At 37.4% G+C, this 18,524-nt stretch overlaps 1 protein-coding gene across 2 annotated transcripts in view; it reads left to right on the forward strand.

Annotated features, from left to right (window-relative positions):
* Positions 1-3,581: 3,581 nt before the first annotated feature.
* Positions 3,582-18,524, forward strand: part of bach2b (BTB and CNC homology 1, basic leucine zipper transcription factor 2b) — a 117,194-nt gene continuing 102,251 nt past the window's right edge. The window contains exons 1-2 of one of the 2 annotated variants that reach the window (XM_047387250.1): positions 3,582-4,001; positions 17,526-17,661. In XM_047387250.1, the coding sequence (XP_047243206.1) occupies positions 17,623-17,661 (39 nt within the window). In that variant the 5' untranslated portion in view covers positions 3,582-4,001; positions 17,526-17,622. The remainder of the gene's footprint in view (positions 4,002-17,525; positions 17,662-18,524) is intronic. The other variant, XM_047387252.1, reaches the window with a different exon arrangement.

Genomic DNA, 18,524 nt, shown 5'->3' on the forward strand with positions numbered 1-18,524 from the left:
TGTTTTGCAAGCCAATAGCTGAATTTCCAGTCGCCCAAATTAACATCAGCAACATTTGGATAACATGGATAACAGCACATTATGAAAAGAAAATTATGAAATTGCTTATAAGTAATAAAAAAACAAACTAATTGCATGTATTGTCCTTAGACTGCAGATGTCAGATACAAATCTAAATGTGAGACTGAAGATTATTTATTTGGTCAGGAAGTGTATCTAGAAATTTGTGTATCAATGATAATTTATTTTTAGAGCAATGACATCAATAAATAAACAAGTTGAAATAGATGGTGGTTAACTGAACTGTGTGTATAAACGCTAAATTTGATCATGTGATCACTGGAGACAGGAGGAGATACTAACACTTGTTGAGTTGTTGAACAAGGAAAACATCATAAAAGCAAAGTTTAGTCCCACCTTAACAATTAGTGCAGACAATAATAAAAGACATCTTAAGTCTTTTGACTGCAACTCAAGAAGCATGCATTCGGTCAGCATCTGATGGTGAAAAAAAAGGTATAATATTCTCACCAAAAACTGCACAGAAATATCCCTGAACTGGTATGTATACTCATATTTTCCCTGTATTTATTTTGTATGACATCCCTAAATCTATTTTCCCTCCCTTATTTTGGTGACTGTGTACATTCTTACTGATAATCACACTCGGGCGGGGGACCCTTGGGAGAGGCACTGAGCGCACCTCTCTGCCTTCTCAGTGCCATTACAGACCCCAAGTGGGAGAGTAAGAGTGATTCTTAGCCTTAAGGTTTTTAATGACTTGCGTTTATACGTAAGTCTGAAAGTAAAAATACATTTCTAAAAAATTAAACACTTAAAAGTAAAATTTCACTTTGAGAAGTTTGATAAATACAAGCCCAGATACGGATCCACAGATGATGAAAAAGCTCTTCAATACACATCACCCACTCCCACTTGGACCTATGGAACACATTTGTACAGATTTTTTTCACAAGCTGTAGTTCCACTTTAAATACCACAACTACATCTACACTCATAAAGCTCTAGCATCTGAGCATCAACTACATTTTTGTTACAGATCAAAGATACCGCGACCTCACTGACACTAATGAACATAAAGAAATTAACTACAGCAAGAGCATAATAATAATGAAAACCTGAAACGTGGTCAAAAATACAGATGATTAAAACCATGGATTGTGACACAGCTGCTTCATGTTTCTAGGGATCAACAATGGGAGGATCTGAGGGAGTTGAGATTGACAGATAACTCAGCAACATTTACTGGGCCAGGATGTATCACTGCTATGTAGGGTTGGGATCTGTTTGAATTTGAACGATTTCGGTTCTGATTCCTCATTTTGATTCTGGTTCTTAACGATTCTTGATTCTTTATTAATACTCAATTCTGATTCTTTTAAGAGGCAGGGTCCAAAAGGTTTACATGGTTTAAATGAGCTAGCTACCCAGACTTCTTTCTGGATGAAATAGACTAAACTTCTGTTTAAATTTTAATTATATGAATTTTTTACTTTTATGAACTTTTCTATGAATTTCTCAAAGCAATTTCAGGTCATTTGTCAATGAACAAATACTTGGGCTAACGTTAGCTAGGTATTTGCATTTAAGATGACCCACTGATTTAAGTCAAGTATAACTGTTAGCTGCCTCAGTGTTGGTATCAGATGTATTTTATTGTTTTACAAACCTGATTTTGACTGCAGTGTGGTGATAGGCTGTGTCAGAGCAGGGGAAAAAGGCAGCGGAGAAAGAGGCAGTGGAGGAAGGCTGACGCACTGCATCAAAGACAGGGCACTCTGTTACTTCTACCCCGTGAATCCAGAAGTTTTTAATCATGTTGATCATGTTTAGCTATTTTTTCTTTGGGTTGGTGATCTGGGTATCAAAACTAGGAATTGAAATTTAAAAATGTGAACAATTCCGGAAGAATCTGAATGTTAGTGCTACTTCCAATTGATTCTCGAGACTCAATACTCAACCCTACTAGTAGGGCAGCTGCAATGTTTTGGAATGTTAAGTTCTATAAAGTTCTATAGCTTGGGGCTACACATTACCAGGATTAGGTTTGTCAAAATAGTAAATGTTTAGATATATTCAAAACAAAACAAAAAAGAATTATTCAAAGATGTTAATTTGCATCAGAAACAATATAAAATGAATCATTTTGTCTAGTCCAGTTGTCCCCCTTCATCAGACAGCAGAGTTGCAATAGCAGAGACACTCAGTCCTCCCTCCCTCACAGCAGCTCACCTTAACATTTATGGCTGGGAATAGGAAAGTGAGCTGGTGCTAGAAGTTTAAAACTCCACTAAAGTAGAAAGTACGTCAGGAGATAAGTCTGTGCAACTCTTTACTTGACGGGGCAAAAGTAAAACGGTAGTTTGGAAGAACTTTCACCTATGAGATAGACAAAAATGAGTGGCGAAGAATGCCAGGATCCATCAAGAAGTGTTTCCACATGCATCGCTCCTTCTGCAGGTACGAATAAAAGCAAAAAAAAAATGTCCCTCAGGAGACAACTCCATCAACTTCTAATTACTGGAGCAACAAAATCACCAGTGTGCCCTTTTGGTACTTCTCTGTTTAGTTGTTAAGGAATTTGCAGTTTTTGTGGTTATTAGTGATTTGAGTTAACAAAATGTGGCTCTAGACTGAAACTGAAAATAGAAATCATTCAGAACCCATAGCAACTAGTCTGCTGAGTGTAGTTGAAGAAAAATAATCAGAAACACAAACAGGGCTGCTTCTTAATACATGTGCATGGACCAGATCCTTGTCTACACTGAGATCTTATTAAATGGACCAGATCTGTGCTTGCACTGAACAAAAAACGGTTTTAGAAATAAGAAATTAGGAATAATCCTTTAATTATCTCTGTGGGAAAATGTAACACTTAATTATATATTTTTCTAAATGGGTGCTGAATTGCCCTCTACTCCTTGTTTTTTTTTTTATAAAGGCAATGAAAATATTATATTGTAACTGATATTTCCTGCTGTTTATCAGAAAGAACCATGTGCATTCAAAAAAGGTTGTGCGGTGTTATCGAGCAGCAGAGTATTTTTCTTAGTATCAGTATTGAGTTTAAAATTTTAGATCCTATCCAAAATCTTGACAGCTCTGTCCTGCCATCTACACACCAGCAGGTTTAAGAAGAATCAGATATGCTGAAAAACTCATCAACTGTATAATGTTTTATTATTTTCTAATGGTACATTGTTGATTGCCATTTCCTTATATTTAACTTGAATTGTATTAATTATAATGATAGCTATTTCTTTTGATATCAGCAAGAATCGTTATACAAATTAACAATACTGATTCTTGCCAACAAATGATAATCAAAATGATAACAGTAGTAGTAGTAGTGCCCACTCTTACTACAGAAAAAAAAGGCATTGTGTCATCGTTTATCGTCCCGCTGTGTGCACCCGAGTAGGAGGGGTCGCGGCGAGATTGGAGGAGCCAGTGAGGGAATGGAGATGGGGGTCGCCCTGCCGAACAAGGGGTGGGATTTGAGCTCGCGGCCAGCGATGCGATTCTCGAAGCTCCACTGCGGTTGTTCCAGTGAGTACGCGCGCGTTTCCCGCCCACAGTAACGCAAAGCAGCGCGCGCCTACGATGTTGTGAATGAGGGTGTGGGGTGACGTCAGCGGCCGAATGTCAACAATGTAGCCACTGAGAGTAGGCGTTCCAGTTGAGTGTAACAAACAGCGGAGACGGAGCGGCACGCCGCGAGGGATCACACAGCGCACACTGCTGCACACACGCGCGCGCGCGCACGTCCACGACAGACTAGAATTAGACACGGGATTGTTTTTATATTTTTACGTAGTTCGTGCAAGCGAGGAAAAAAACACGCAATTTGTGGCGACTGGAAAAGTCACCTTCTGCTGCCGGGAGGCGTTCAGGAAACGACAAAGCGAGCCATCATGTGAAAGAACTTATGTGGGAAACAGACAAAAGGGCTGGAATACGAGAGCAACAGAAAGTAAAAGGTAAGCTGACATGCACCTTTTCTCGCTTGTGTGCCTCCGTTACGTATGAGCCAGCTTCGCCAGAATCTCAGTCTCAGAATGCATTGTCGATGCTGCCAACACCGAGTTGCAAACTTGCATAAGTGTCAGAGCGCTGGCCTCGAAACACACGAGTTTTCCTTGACTTCTGTGGACAAAAAGTCACTTATAGCATAAGAAAAAAGTAGAAGAGGGAAACCGCACACACGAATACTGAAAGCTTGGCGTGCGGTGTGAATATGGAAGGGTGTAATGTGTAGGGGTGTGAACGCGGGTTCAGGAGTGAAACACAACTCAGTACCACATCCTGTTATGCTTTGAGTCAGTCCTCCGTGAGCGCAGCCGTTTTTCCTCTGTTTTTGAGAAGCAGATGCGCTGGTGATCCCAGAACGGTGCTCCTGCCTGCGGAATGCTGAACCCCCAGCCTGTGCAGCGTCATTAAACGCCCCCTCAGTTAATAAACGTGTACGTTTCACCAGACACTGATTTAGTACAAGTTTGTTGCATTAGTATCTTGAAAAATGCCGTGCTTGTCGTTTTTCCTGCCCATTCTGGTGCGATCACACACGCACACACACATACCGGACTGCCGGATATTTGCTGCGTAAGGGCGAGCCTTGTTTGCTCCGATGGACTGATTTTAACCCTTTCCCTCGACTGTGTCGTTTTGGAGCGTCATTTTCTCTGCTGCGTTTCCTTTGATGTTAAAGCATATCTGGAGCAGGTCTCAACGCCCACCACTGTTCAACAGTCAAGGAAACGGTTGTTTTTAAGGCAGTTCCAAGCCGTGACTGTCAACATATGCGCCCGTCTTGCATTGTCATGTGAGTGGATGCTGCATTGTGGCTTCGTCAGTTCCCTCGTCAGCCTCATCATGTTGACAGTGATGGAGGTGGTAATGTGCTGGGATGCAAGACTTCTCAATATCATCAGGGAGACTAATTTGCATAAGCAGTATTTTATAATTCATTTTCTGCATAAGATCTATCAAATCACATTTGAAGTGTGGCTTCATTGTGTTTTTGACCAGGTTCAGCTGTGGTGCGGACTGTGATGGCTTTGTTCTGTTTGTCATGGAATGCGAAGGTGTGTATGTGTGTGCACGAAGTGTGTGTGCATGTTTCCTCAGCAGAACACTTGTTTTTAGTGAGAATTTAGTCTGTCTGACCCCCGCTATCAGAACAGTGGACGAGATGAAGGATCGGAGTGATGTTGCCAATGATGCAGTGATACAACACTGCCAGCAGCGGTGACATCCTCGGCATCCTTTGTCTGCTATAATGCTGATGCAACTCAAGTGCGAGGTGGGAAGCATCATCGCCCACCGCCCTCCTCTTCCTCCTTTCATCATTCGCTGCATCTCTGCCCAGTCTTGTCCCCATTTAAATTCAACCTACCGGTGCGTGGGACGCGCTAATAACGATGTAGTCAGTGTCATTTTGAAAAGGTGGCTGACGTAGAAAAACTTCCCTGACATCGAGCTGGCTTCACAGCACGTGCCGCCACGGCAGCACTCATGCGCAGTTTCACGCACCGCGTCCTTTGTTCTTTCTGTACAGTAGCCCTCAGGAGCCTATCCATCTCCTGTTTGTAGGAAGAGGCTCAGGCAGGTTGCTGTGTAAGGACAGTGACTCAGTCAGATTTAAACGTCATTCAAAGCTTGTCGCCATTTTGGTTTGTTAATAAACAAGAGAGAAAACAAAAATAAAAACATTTTTACCAAATGAGACACATCTCCTATTAACATTAAAATAGTTCCCACCAGGTGTGTAATTAGACATATTCATCATGGCATAGCATTCTTGTGCTTAATCTGTAACATTTTTGTAGCCTACGTTTTGTTTCATTCAGATGAATATGTTTTGTACACAAAGGACATTTTAAAACATCACAAAACAGGTCCAATTCATCACCAGTTTTGTACATTTCAATTCAGTCCAAATTCATTTAATTAAACGCAATGGCGTCACATTTTAGACTGAGTGACATATTCAGTTTGTTTAAATGCACAGTGCAGCCAGATTAACTTAATCAGAAATACCTGCTAGGTAAAAGTCTTTCTAAGGAAACCATCTGATTTAGCCAGCATGAGTTACTGGGTTTTACCAGGAAGGAACCTCCAGCAGGACCAGCTCTGGATTAATGAACATCTGATTTCACTTGTACAGACAGTGATTCCGGCTTTCTCTCTGTTTCTCAAAGGGCCTAATAAATTGAAATGATTATTGACAGCAGTATAAAAACATAAATCTGCTAAACCTAAAAGCAAAATAAATCTCAAAGATGTTAAGTAACAACCCATAATTATAATATTTTGGAACAAAAAGACTGAATGTTTTTACTGATTGCATCACAATCCAGTATGATCCACTGCTTCACAGGTTATCTGTGTTGGAATCTGGGGACCGTTATATGGGCTCACATTAAAGTAAAGTTTTTACTTTTGTTGGAGAAAATGTTAATAGTTTCACAAAGACAGGTGGAAACAAGTTTCCTTGTAGAATGTAGAAAGTTGGTGGAAACAAAGCAGAAAATGTAAAATTGCAGCTGGAACAGGGTGCGATAATGAGGAAGGATCACTCCTGATTGAAGATGCATCTCTCCCCAAGACTGCATAGTCTGTAAAGGTGCATCATCTTCTTATACGTTTTTTTTCAACAAAAAAAGTAGCGAAGTGTGCCCTGACTGAGAGTTGCAAAGCCAGGTGCTAATTTTCCTCTTTTTCTTTGCATTTACAAGTTATATCAATGAAAAGCTAATAATCTCAAGCTCAATATCCCAACTCAGTTCCTTGGACTTATAAAGGGGGGGGGGGGTGGGAATCATATTTCCATAGCTCCTCCACGTCAGCTCAAAGGCATGTTTGACGAGGCTTCAGCCAGCGCGAGGCAGAGCATAACTGTTGAGTGAGTGTCAGATTGAGCACTTTACAACAAGCTAATGTTTCTCTCCTTTTTTGTCTCTGCACTGCTGCTGCTGCTCCTTCCTTACTTCATAAAGTTGTGGCTGTTCTCCCGCCACCTTCAGCATTGATATGCACCAGTGTTATTGCTCGACATTTGAAATCAGATGGCAGTATCTCGTCGGACCCAGACCTCTTCATTCTGCAGCTGCACAGAGTGTGCCTTTCTGTTTGCAGCTCAGACACTTGCCAAGAAGCTGTCATATTTCAAACACCACAGGCAGATTTCTGATTGCTCTATTGTTTGTTTGTTTTCGTATTGTGTCTCAGAGATATTAAACATGCGTAAATGATCTTGGTAGTTGCATCAAACCTGTTTGCTCCGCCTCAAGTGGAGAGCCTGACCTTCTGAACTCTCCTGTGTTCCTCAGTCAGTACAGGTCCATCCTGAGCTAATTAAATCATACACATCTGATCCTAATAGCTTTGGAATTTAAATACTATAAATTTTTGTGGCTGAAGATCTTCAAGTAGTCATGAGGGATGTTTAACTGTAGTGTGCTTTTCTGATTTCACTGGAATTAACTATTTCCCTGCTCCTCCTGACAAACTTTACTCAAGTATGCATCGAGATGAAGAAGCTACTTTTCATTTTCTTTTATTCTAATGACCCTGGTGGAGTCACACCCACAGCCAGAAGATACTGGACTAGAAGCTAACAGATACCACAAGTACTGTTGTCATAGATTCTAACTGATATTGTAGAAAGTGTGACCTGATTTAATGATTGGTCAGCTGTGGCTCAGAGCAGTTGGAAGGTTGCCAGTTTTAATCCAACAGTTCACAAGCAAGAAACAGCTGCCTGTATCTGCAAACTGGTGTGTGTGTGTGTGTGTGTGTGTGTGTTCCTGTCTTGGCATCACAGTGAGAACCATTTTCCCGATTTCACCATCAAATTGAAGACCGTTTGTACCAAAGTGAGGTCATTTTGCTGGTCCTCACGACCTATTTTGCTAACGGTTAGGTTTAGGACTAAGGTGTGAATTGACTTTAGGTTAAGGTTAGGGTTAGGCATGCACTGGTAATGGTTAGGTTTAGGGTTATTGTCAGGGTTAGGGCATAGAAAGGGTTGAAAATGACTGAAAATCAATGGAAGTCAATGGGAGTCAACACATGGTCCTCACTACATATAGCAAAACAAGAGTGTTTGTGTGTGTGTGTGTGTGTGTGTGTGTGTGTGTGTGTGTGTGTGTGTGTGTGTGTGTGTGTGTGTGTGTGTGTGTGTGTGTGTGAATTAGTGACTGTGACTTCTAGTGTAAAAGGGATCAGAGGGGAGACTAGATGAATGTTGTCCATTTATCTTTGAAAGAAAAGAGAATATTTTCTAGTTGTTTTGCCTTTAAATAATTACATGTTTTCAAACCTCAGCATATCTGTGCATGAATAATTTGTCATTTTGTTTTCTTTTTTCATATTAACCTTGAAACACATTGAGTAGCTGAAAGAGGATTTCCTTAAATACCCTAAATGTTTTTAGAATGTTTTTCACTTTCTATACAAGGAAGCCATTTCAAACTCAGATTTCTTTTAAAAAGACATTTAGGTAGCATAGTTTTTACAGGACATACTTTTATTTAAAGCAAAACATTTGATTTCATATGCTGACAAAGGGAAATTGAGATTTTGGGTAAATGTTTACACTCATGATATTCATCCCCACATTAACATGCTTGAAGAGACTGAAAAAGTGCTTAAATTAAACAAACCTTGCTCACAGCTGTAGAATGACTGGTCCATAACGCGTCATTGTAAAGATAAGTTAATTAAATATAACCAAAACTGAGATTGTGTCATTCTTGGAAGCAATATTAATAGTCATCCATTCGGCTCCACTTAAGGAAGTGATGCACACAGGATCTAGTGTGGCTGTGATCAACTTTGGTGTTTGTTGTGTGTGGCAGAGAAATAATAAAGTTGGATCTTATAATCTGACAACATTGTCAGAGGCAGCTTCTCGTTTATAGAAATAAGTTTACTAGTTGTCACAATAATTTGCTAAGTAAACTTTCTGTTCAGCAATGCAATGAGGCATTGATTTTCTCTGCATCTACCTTTGTCTACTGGGCTTGTGTCTTTGAGTAATATCAACTTAACAGTTATTGTTTGAAGAACACCTGTTTTAGGAATTAATGATAAAAAGGAGGAAATGACTGGTAAATAGCCCAAGGGGGAAATTTACGGTAAGGTTATACAGTCATATTTATTATATTAGAATATGTTTATATAAGACTCAAAGTACCTTTCTAAAATAACAACCTTTAAGCAGGTATTAAACATACCACATTTCTGCATAAAAAATGTTTGTTTTAGTGATCTGGTATAATATTCTAATCTGAAATGTCTTGTTTTTATTAGCTGGAATTGAAAAATCATCATAATTAATAGAAACACAGGCTTTAAAACATCAGTCTGTGTCTAAATAGTCTATATAATGTGTTTTATTTAGTGAATTAGTTACTGAAATAAAATAACTTTTCAATTATATTCAAATTTATTGAATATGACTGTGTCCATTCATCATGAGAGAGATACGGCACAGCATCAATGGAAAACTAAAGATGCCACGCAAATACCAGCACACCTCATCGTTTTCATTCAAACATGGCCTCGCTCTGTTCTGAACCACAACTAAAGACAAACAGGATCAGAAACATGATCAGATTGGAAATATTAGAATTAAGCAATGGAGAAATATCTCCTTCACCAGGATCTGATAATCATGCAAACATTTTATAATTTATAACAATTATAGGAATTTATTTAAGCCAATGTTTGGTATTTATTAGGGTAGAAATTTTAATTAAATTAAATGATTTCTGTTTTTACCAAATTTGGGAATTCAGAAATATATATTATATATTTCTGAAATATATTTGGGTGTATGTTCAGAAATATATATTATATATTTCTGAAATATATTTTGGTGTATATTCAGAAATATATATTGTGGAACAAAATTGTAAGAATAAGAAAATAGTTTATGTATCAGAGATCCTAATAATTTACAGACTTTTTATACAATTAAGATGTATACTATTATTCTACTAAGATTTTATTACACAGTAATTTTTCAAATCAGTCATTTTAATAACACACAACATGCCATATCTAAAACCAAGTATTTTGAAATAAAAACAATTTTGCTATGAATGTTATAAACATATAAACATAAACCTTTTTTTTGTTTTTTTTTAAACAGTTTCAGTGTTCCTTTAATCAAGAACTTTCTTTTAATTCTCTTTTGAAGTTTTCTGTCTCAGTAAATAAAATGTCCCTTAGGTTTTAAAGTGATTCAGTCCAATAGATGACAATGCTCCTATCAGAATTTATTGTGTATAAATTATTTTATTTTATTTTATTTTTAGAATGACAAGAAAAGCTGAAATACATGTGTGAGGTCCAAATTAAAAATGTGGCATTTCCAGAAATGTCTGGGATTTATATGAAAAATGTCAGATTGTAACTTTAATCTCATGAGGTCGACCAAAACACATTAGAAGTTTCCTTTTTTTAACCCTTTGCAGTTGTTGTCAGTGTTCTGTTGAGTTGCTGAGTCATATGTGAAACAAGAGATGAGTCTGACCAGAGAAGAGCCACTTTAATCTATTTACATATCCTTCTGATTGGCATACAGGCTTTATCTCTGCAATCACCTCTTTCACTCATCAGGATGTTGGCAGGGGTATATTAATAAACAGTGGAACTGCAAAGTCACTTCGACGTATAAGGTTTCACATTTTATTTTTAAAACAATTTCAGGTTAATGTGATTATTAGTAACATCATTTTGTTTTGAAGTTCAACAATAAGCTTAAAACAAAATCTTCATGCAGACAGTATAGTTATACATAAAATAAAATAAATAAAGTAAATTACATAAACATTTAAATTCCTTGAGACTTGTCAGAGCTTTTAGAAAAATCTTACATCAAATGTCCAAACTCAGCTTCCAGATGTGACTACAATTTTGATTGACTTGTCACATGATGCAGAACTCATTTTGTGAAGAACTTTCTCAATGTAAGGATGTTTGGTCCTGTGTCAAATCCAAATATTAGATGTTAACTAGTAAACGCTTAATGTTTTAAAGCATTAGGTTAGCTTATCGGGGCTTTGGAGAACCTAGACATGATTTCAAGTTTCAGATGAAATGTGGAACCATTTGTCACAAAAGATTCAATCGTTCTCCGTACCCCAAAAATATCCCCCATTATCTTAACTATAATCATACATTGTTCATATTCAAATTGATCTCATATATTTAACTAATGCACTTTTCAGTTTCCTTTTAGAGTTTGAAGATTCACCTTCTAACACTGTAGTTAACTAGTTTAGTATATATATATATATATATATATAAGGTGCTGGGGGTCTTATTTACAAGCTGATCTCTAAGAATTTCCGAAGAATTTTAAGAAAAACAAAATTGTATTTATATATATACATATACATACATACATACATTTTTGTTTTTCTTAAAATTCTTAGGAAATTCTTAGAAATCAGTTTGTAAATAAGACCCCCAGCACCCCAAACCAACATTTTAGTTGACTTTAAGAATATGATTTCAGTTTAAAAGAGTTCTGACCACTTTGATAGCTGGTGAGAGTTCTTCTTGTTTTTGTTATCATATCAAAAACCAAATTCCAAAAATATAGTCATTTGTTTTTGTTTGCTGTTTTGTTTCTATTAAAGTTGAACTGATTAGGTGGCATATTGGTTTATCTTTGCTTTTATATTATGGTAAAGAGAATTGCTGATAAAATGTTGATGTGGTCTGAGCCTTTAATGACAGTGGGATACTGATCTGATGCAAGTGCTTCAGGTTAGTAACATCTCTGATGATGGGGATTTTTGGATGTGAAACATTCAGTGGTTCTTCTTTTGCCTGTATATAAAACACCGCCCTGACAAAAAAGGTTTCATTAATAAATGGAACCCCCAGCAAGATGTATGGCAGCTGATATTCTTCCACATGTGTTTTGCATAGTTACATCTGAAGACATCCAGCTCTATTTTTTTCTTTTTGTAACGAACTGGAACTTTAAAAGCTGTTTGTGCTGCTTTTGTCAGTTAGAGGGCTTCCTGCTGGTTCAGCCAAAGCACTCTTATCATCCCGGCTAGATTTGCACCTGACAGCAGATAGGTATTAGCCAATGGTCAGTAACGCCTGAGTTTCTTAAAATAAAGACGTCTGATTGAAAAGTGATAGTTTCAGCGTGGTTTTCTCCACTTCTGCACAGGCAGGGGAAAGCTGTCGTGTGTTTTTTCCTCTGAACTGTGAGATCATATCCTTCTGTATGGCACTCTTTTGTTCTGCTCACTGACATCGCAGAGTGAACAATGAAACAGTAAGATGCTTGTCAGTAATGCCGCAATCATCAGTGCTTTCTTCCTCTAGGAGAGCAATTCTTTTTCGAATTTAGTGCATAATTATGTGTAATAAAACATTACCCTAAAAAACATTTATTTGAAGAAATAATTAAATACATACTTACAAAATGTATTTTAGGTGCTAATTATTATTTACTGTTTAAATTCTGCTGATTTGTATTGTTATCAAAACCTACAACTTCATTTTCAGTTTCGATATCAGAACAGGGAGGAATGAAGATGTCTTCTGATCAGTCTTAAAGAGCTATGATGGATTTGTTGTTACTACTCTAAATTGAATCTGTTACATGTGAAGCTGAATAAAGGCAGTTCCTTCTTGTTAGCATGTTGAACATACTGTGGGACATTCTATGGGATCTCATATTCTTTTTCCCTGCTTGCCCACCTCCCTCCCATCCTGGAGGGATTATAAGAATCTCCCATGCCAGAAGAGATGTATACTGTATAACCTCCTGGCTAGTACTAGATCTGCCCTGGCGCTCTCCTCCCATCAGAGTTCCTGATAAACTTCCAAGGCCAGGTATCCTTAAAAATATGCCCAAACATTGATGTCTGTCAGTGCCAAGGAGCAGCAGCACTTCTCCTCACCCCTTCTGCAAAGGTGAGACAGCCCTCCTTATGCAGGAGTCTCATTTCAGCTACTTGTATCCAGGTTCTTAGTTTTTCAGTCAAGATCCATGTCTCATGGTGAGGTTCAGAACCCTCTAAATTTAGAACATGGCTTTTTTGTTTGGTTACCAGGGCAACTACTGTGAGCAATAAAATGTGGTAACATTGTATTTCTGAATAATTTGTAGGAGTATATTAACTTGCAAATGCTGTACAGTAAATTAATAAGAAACAAATTGTCAGAAGTGCAGTTGTAAACTATACACAAGGCAGCCATATTGGTTTTCAGGTCAGGGTTGGTGAGGCAACACCAACTTTCTAAGTGGAAATTCTGTCTTCAAGGGTATGTTCCAGTTGATTTTCTGACTCGGAACTGCAAAGTTGCACTGTGACTGAAGGGACAGTTCAGCAAAAACCAAACAAAAAAAAAAAACCTGACTGTAAGCTGTTAGGTAACGAAAAGTTTAAGCCTACTCTTAGTAGAGGAGTAGAGAGCTGGTCCACCTTAAGCCACAATTCCACACAGATCATGAGCAACACGAATCACCAAGAATTACAAAATTTTCAAATTTGTAAAGATTCTCGGAATTTTCTGATCCATTTTGTGATCCCTTTAGATTCAGTTATGACACAGGTACGATAGATAAAGATAAATTGTAAAATTTGGCTTGATTCAAACAAAGATTGTCAAGAACTCAGTACAATTTACATAAATCTATTAGAAATACTGCACCAACATTAGGAATCAGTGAACAGTATGCCATATGCATATAAGAATCAGGTATGATTAAATAGGAATTTGTTACAATTCTCGACAATTGTGTTTCCATTATAATAAAAAATGATGAGGGACTAGCAGTAAATGTTTTTTAAATGACAACTGTTGATATTTAGAAGTTAAAATGTTTTAAGTGAAGTGATTGCTTTTGCCAATAAAATGTAAAAACCAAAGTGCTTGTTTTGGGACATGAAATGTAATAAGAAAGTAATTTAAAAAAGTTAAAGTTTTACTTAGTTTTACACTATTTATTTTTAAAACTTTTTATTATTTTGTTGTTGTTTTTTTTTTTGGTCTTTTACATTTTTTTAATATTATCCTTATTTCTTATTTGGTTCCTTTTTTCAAAGGGCAGAAGAGAGATTTGGGTAGTTTTAGGGGGTAGAATAGAATAGAAGTCTTTATTGTACAATGAAACTGAGGAGCTGGGAGCCTCGAGCCGCTGCGTACCTCCATCTTGGGAGCTTTATTTTTGGCACTGAGTGGTCAACACATTGCTTCACGAATCCCAGATTGAGTTATTAAATACATAGGAATGCCTAAGAATCAATTAGGAATTGGAAATGATACCTAAGAATGAATTTCAAGAATAAGCGCATATATTTTGGACTCAGGAGTTTGGCACCAAAACAGCTCAAAACGTTTACCACAAATTCCAAATGGCTCAAGAATTGCAAAATTCGACACATCGCATTTTAAATTAGAATAATACATCAGACATCAACAATAAAACTTTCTTAATACAGTAATATGGCTGTTTAAATGCAATATGTAGCAGTGTAACGAAACAAATCTTCCCATCACTGATGTTGTTGAAGCAGCGGCGTGTAAAACAACAAAGCACGTTAAGTGTGCGGTTTGGTGAAGAAGTGCAGCTGTACAAGAGAAGAAGAGAGTCAGGGGGGGCATCCTGTGAGACTAGCACAGGTGGTTGGAGTGGAGAGGTGGTGGGGGGGTGGGCGGGTGGGTTGGCTTAGCGGTGGGAGGGAATGAGGAGGCTGTGGGCGTGGAAGAGCTGTAATGAGCCCACTTCCTGCACCAAGCCCCCTTCCAGTACTGTAAACCTGTAAGCTTACAACGAGATCAGCAGGATTTGCTGGCTGTGGCTTTTTACCATTTTACAACACGCAGTCATAGGTTCTCTGTGAGATCAACCTTTCCTCATGTTGTGTAACAGAAGCAAGAAAGAAAAATTCATTCTTCAGCAAGAGGAGTCAGTGACATTGAAATAGAAAACTGGGTACATATCAATTTAGTGCATTAAAGGATTTTTATTATTTTTTATAATGTAACTTTAACCCTTAACATGTCATCAAAATCCTAGAACATTTGTCCCTAAGAAAAAAAATGGCCACTTCCCAAAAACTGCTAAAATATTTTAAATATTTATATTGTTTCACTTTATACTTGGCAGTCTTTGAAAACCTGAAATGTTCATATCTCATGTAAATAGGTTTTTGGTTTTTAGCAAAAAAATACATAAATAAAAATATTGCATGTCCTGTCAGCTTCCTAGAAGTGCTGTAGTTTGTATTATTCTTTTTTCCACTTTAAAGTTGTCAATCTTTGAACCATGTTTTTTATCTGTAGAGAAACTCAAGGTGTTTTCAACAGTATTTATTGGACCTTTCAGTATGTCACACTGACAGATTTATGCAGATATAAATTGGTTTCTTATTTAACAGGGAATAAATAGGATTAACTTTAAACACCCATCAAAGTATTTGTGCTTGCATTCATATTTTTTTATTTAGTTTTAGTTCCATTGGTTGATCTAGTTAAACGTTCTTCTTACTCTCTCAGCTTTTACGCATTTTTCTTTCATTTACTGTCTGAAAACTGAAAGGAACCTTCTCCATCCTTATAAACTCATTTGGTCTTTGTCTCCGATTAGCCGGAAAATGGGGTCCAGTTAAAACAGGGAGGTTTCTAGATGCATAGATGTTGGCAGCTTACAGTCTGTAGTTCTGCTCTCTCTCAAAACATCCAAGAAAAATGTGTTGAATAGCTTTACAGAAAATTATGATAAAAAAAAATGAGCAAAGAAAAAAGACCTTTGCAGGAAGTACCCCACCGCTTGGCCAATGGCCACTGGATATAGGCACCACATCCCCACAGCTCTGCAATTATAAGCAGCTATAGAAGACGGACGGAGGGACGGACGGATGGATGGATGATAAATAAAAATAAATAGATTCAAACCTGTTAATTCTGTAGTGAACTTTAAAGATCCAAACACAGTGAAAAGGGAAAGAAAAAGCAGGGCTCTTAGTTGTGGTGTGAGTTCCTGGTCAGTTCAGGCAGTGTCCCCCTCTGGCTCCCTCTGGTCCGCAGAGAGGAAATACACTCTTCATGTGCACCTGCAGATGTCACATGCTGCCGCCTTCAGTGAGTTGCCTGAGTAGCACCATTACTGCCAGATGCATAAAGGTCAAGCAGGCATAGCCATCTAAGGTCCTCTGTTGATACTGAGTCATGAGTTCCACATCAGTGTCAGATCAGTACTGAGTGGACACCTGTCTGCTGTCTGCTGCTTCCCGCCTCTGTCTTTTACATACAGTTTTCATATTTGATCGGAAATTAAAAATGTTAAACGGTGGTTTGACGCCACTTTACAGGTCGCATCACACATAATTAGTTCTTAGCATTCAGGCAGTTTGGAAGTATCTGCACCTGTTGATATATGTGCGTATGTGTGTGTGTGTGTGTTTGTTCCCTCCTTTTGTATTTTTCTTGTCTGTGTTTAATTCCCTTCTTTTCTCTGTTTTCCTTTTTTTTCATTGCACAGATGCAGCCTAATTGTTCATTTATCATTAAGACTGTCAATGTGAGGGACGGAGATTATCAACTAAGCAGGATTTACTTGTTGAATTCTGTTAGCGATTATCAATAACAAATAGTTTGAAAAACTGAAAAATTTATTGTATTTCATTAAAAACAACAAAAAATGTTAATTCATAAGTTGAAAGATAACTTAGTAAAATTGTTCAAAATCTTGTTTTATTTTAAATTATGCAATTTTATTACATTTATGGCTAATGATTTACAGATTTAAAGGTTTTACGTTTTTGGCCATTTTTGCCAAAAAGGTTTTTACATAGTTCTGTTGAAAATAAGAGCACTTCAGTTGCAGGATTTTTTTAATTTATTCTTTCTTTTATTTCAACAAACAGTACATGACCTGCCAATGGCTTGTATGGCAGTGTATGTTCTGTGTTTCCCCATACTAAAATGGTTCTCTCTAAATTACTTACACATTATGTGTAAGAAAGAAAGAAAAGAAAGACAAGGTAAGTTTTATTAAAACAAAATCTATGCTGCCTTTGCTGCTTTGTGAAGTTTTCCATCAGCAACTGAACAAACTACATGTTGTTTAATCAAGCTATATATGTTACATTGAAGAAACAGCAATTTTGCCTTATTTTAGTCATTCAGCTGAACAAAACCTTGATATTCTTCTTTTTTGCTTGTTTGTACTCCTGAGAGAAAGGTTGTTTGTATTCCATTACTTACACCATTTCTTCATATTGAGGGTTATTTCTTATTTGTTCTGATTTTCTGTAGTATTTCTAATTTTTAAATAAGGAATAAATGTTTAGCCCCTTCTACTTTAGAACCAATTCTGTCTCTTTGAATTGTCCAATGTAATGGGAAGTTTGCTTGTAAAATGTCTGACTTGAGCATGGCGCACATGTTTGCGCACTTTTTATATGAGAAGGGATGAGTAATTGTGGATGATAGGAGGGTCTGTCTTCATGCTGCAGGGACGCCCTCCCCACGCTTCGCCAAGCTGCAAATCATCTGTCCGACCTCGCATCTTTCAGACTGATAGGGATGTGTCCTCACGCTGCTCGTGGATAAATGATCACTAATCAGCCCCCGAAGATGAAGGACAAGTCTGTAAGTAAAACAAGCACCTTATATGTTTCACAAGGTTTGTTTTTACATGTCAAAACCTGATTTGTTTCTTTGGCAGGAAGGCTGTTTTTTCCTGTTGTGGTTAGGCTGTGTGAAGGCGAGGCAAGCATTTGTCATGCTGACAAAACACAAACAAAAACTCAGCTACCGCTGTCTCTGAACATCACATCTTCATTATTGTTCAGTAGATCTCCTTTATTCCAGCAGCAGTGAAATGTGTCTTTACTTTCATACTGCTTGATGTTAACACAAACTTGCTGATGCGACAGAACATGTTTTTTATCAAATCATATCAGGTGAAGTTGCTGGAAGAGAATTAATGTCACCTCCATATTGTTAACAACAGCAAAAACCACATTGCTCAAAGCTAATGAATACTTGGCAATGTGTGCGTTTCCATTTATAACTAACTGTTGCGAAGGAAATAAAGCTTCCTTGTCTGACTTCCTTTGCAGGTGCTAGCCGTGGCTGTATTATAGTTATTTTTTTATAATAATTCATCCACAGCTTTCTCTGCTCTGTCTGTGGGATTGTTTGAACATCGTCTCATAATAACACTCTGTAATAACGCCAATAGACTATTTTCTCAAGCCTACAACTTAACCCTTTCTGTCAGAAGACACATTCAAGGCAGATCTTGTTAAGCTTTTAAAAGAGAAAGTATAATTCTTAAGTGATCTGCTATGGAAGTTTTCACGTGCTCTATTAACTACATGAACTGAGGTTTTCCTTCATACTCTTCTAATCAATCCATTTATATCTCTGTTGTGATGTTGGGAATGCCCTATCCATGGTTTGTGGAAGTAATGAAGATAATAGCACAGTAGTAGGACTAGAAGTTGTGA

Source organism: Girardinichthys multiradiatus, chromosome 15, assembly GCF_021462225.1.
Source record: "Girardinichthys multiradiatus isolate DD_20200921_A chromosome 15, DD_fGirMul_XY1, whole genome shotgun sequence".
Classification (NCBI taxonomy): domain Eukaryota; kingdom Metazoa; phylum Chordata; class Actinopteri; order Cyprinodontiformes; family Goodeidae; genus Girardinichthys; species Girardinichthys multiradiatus.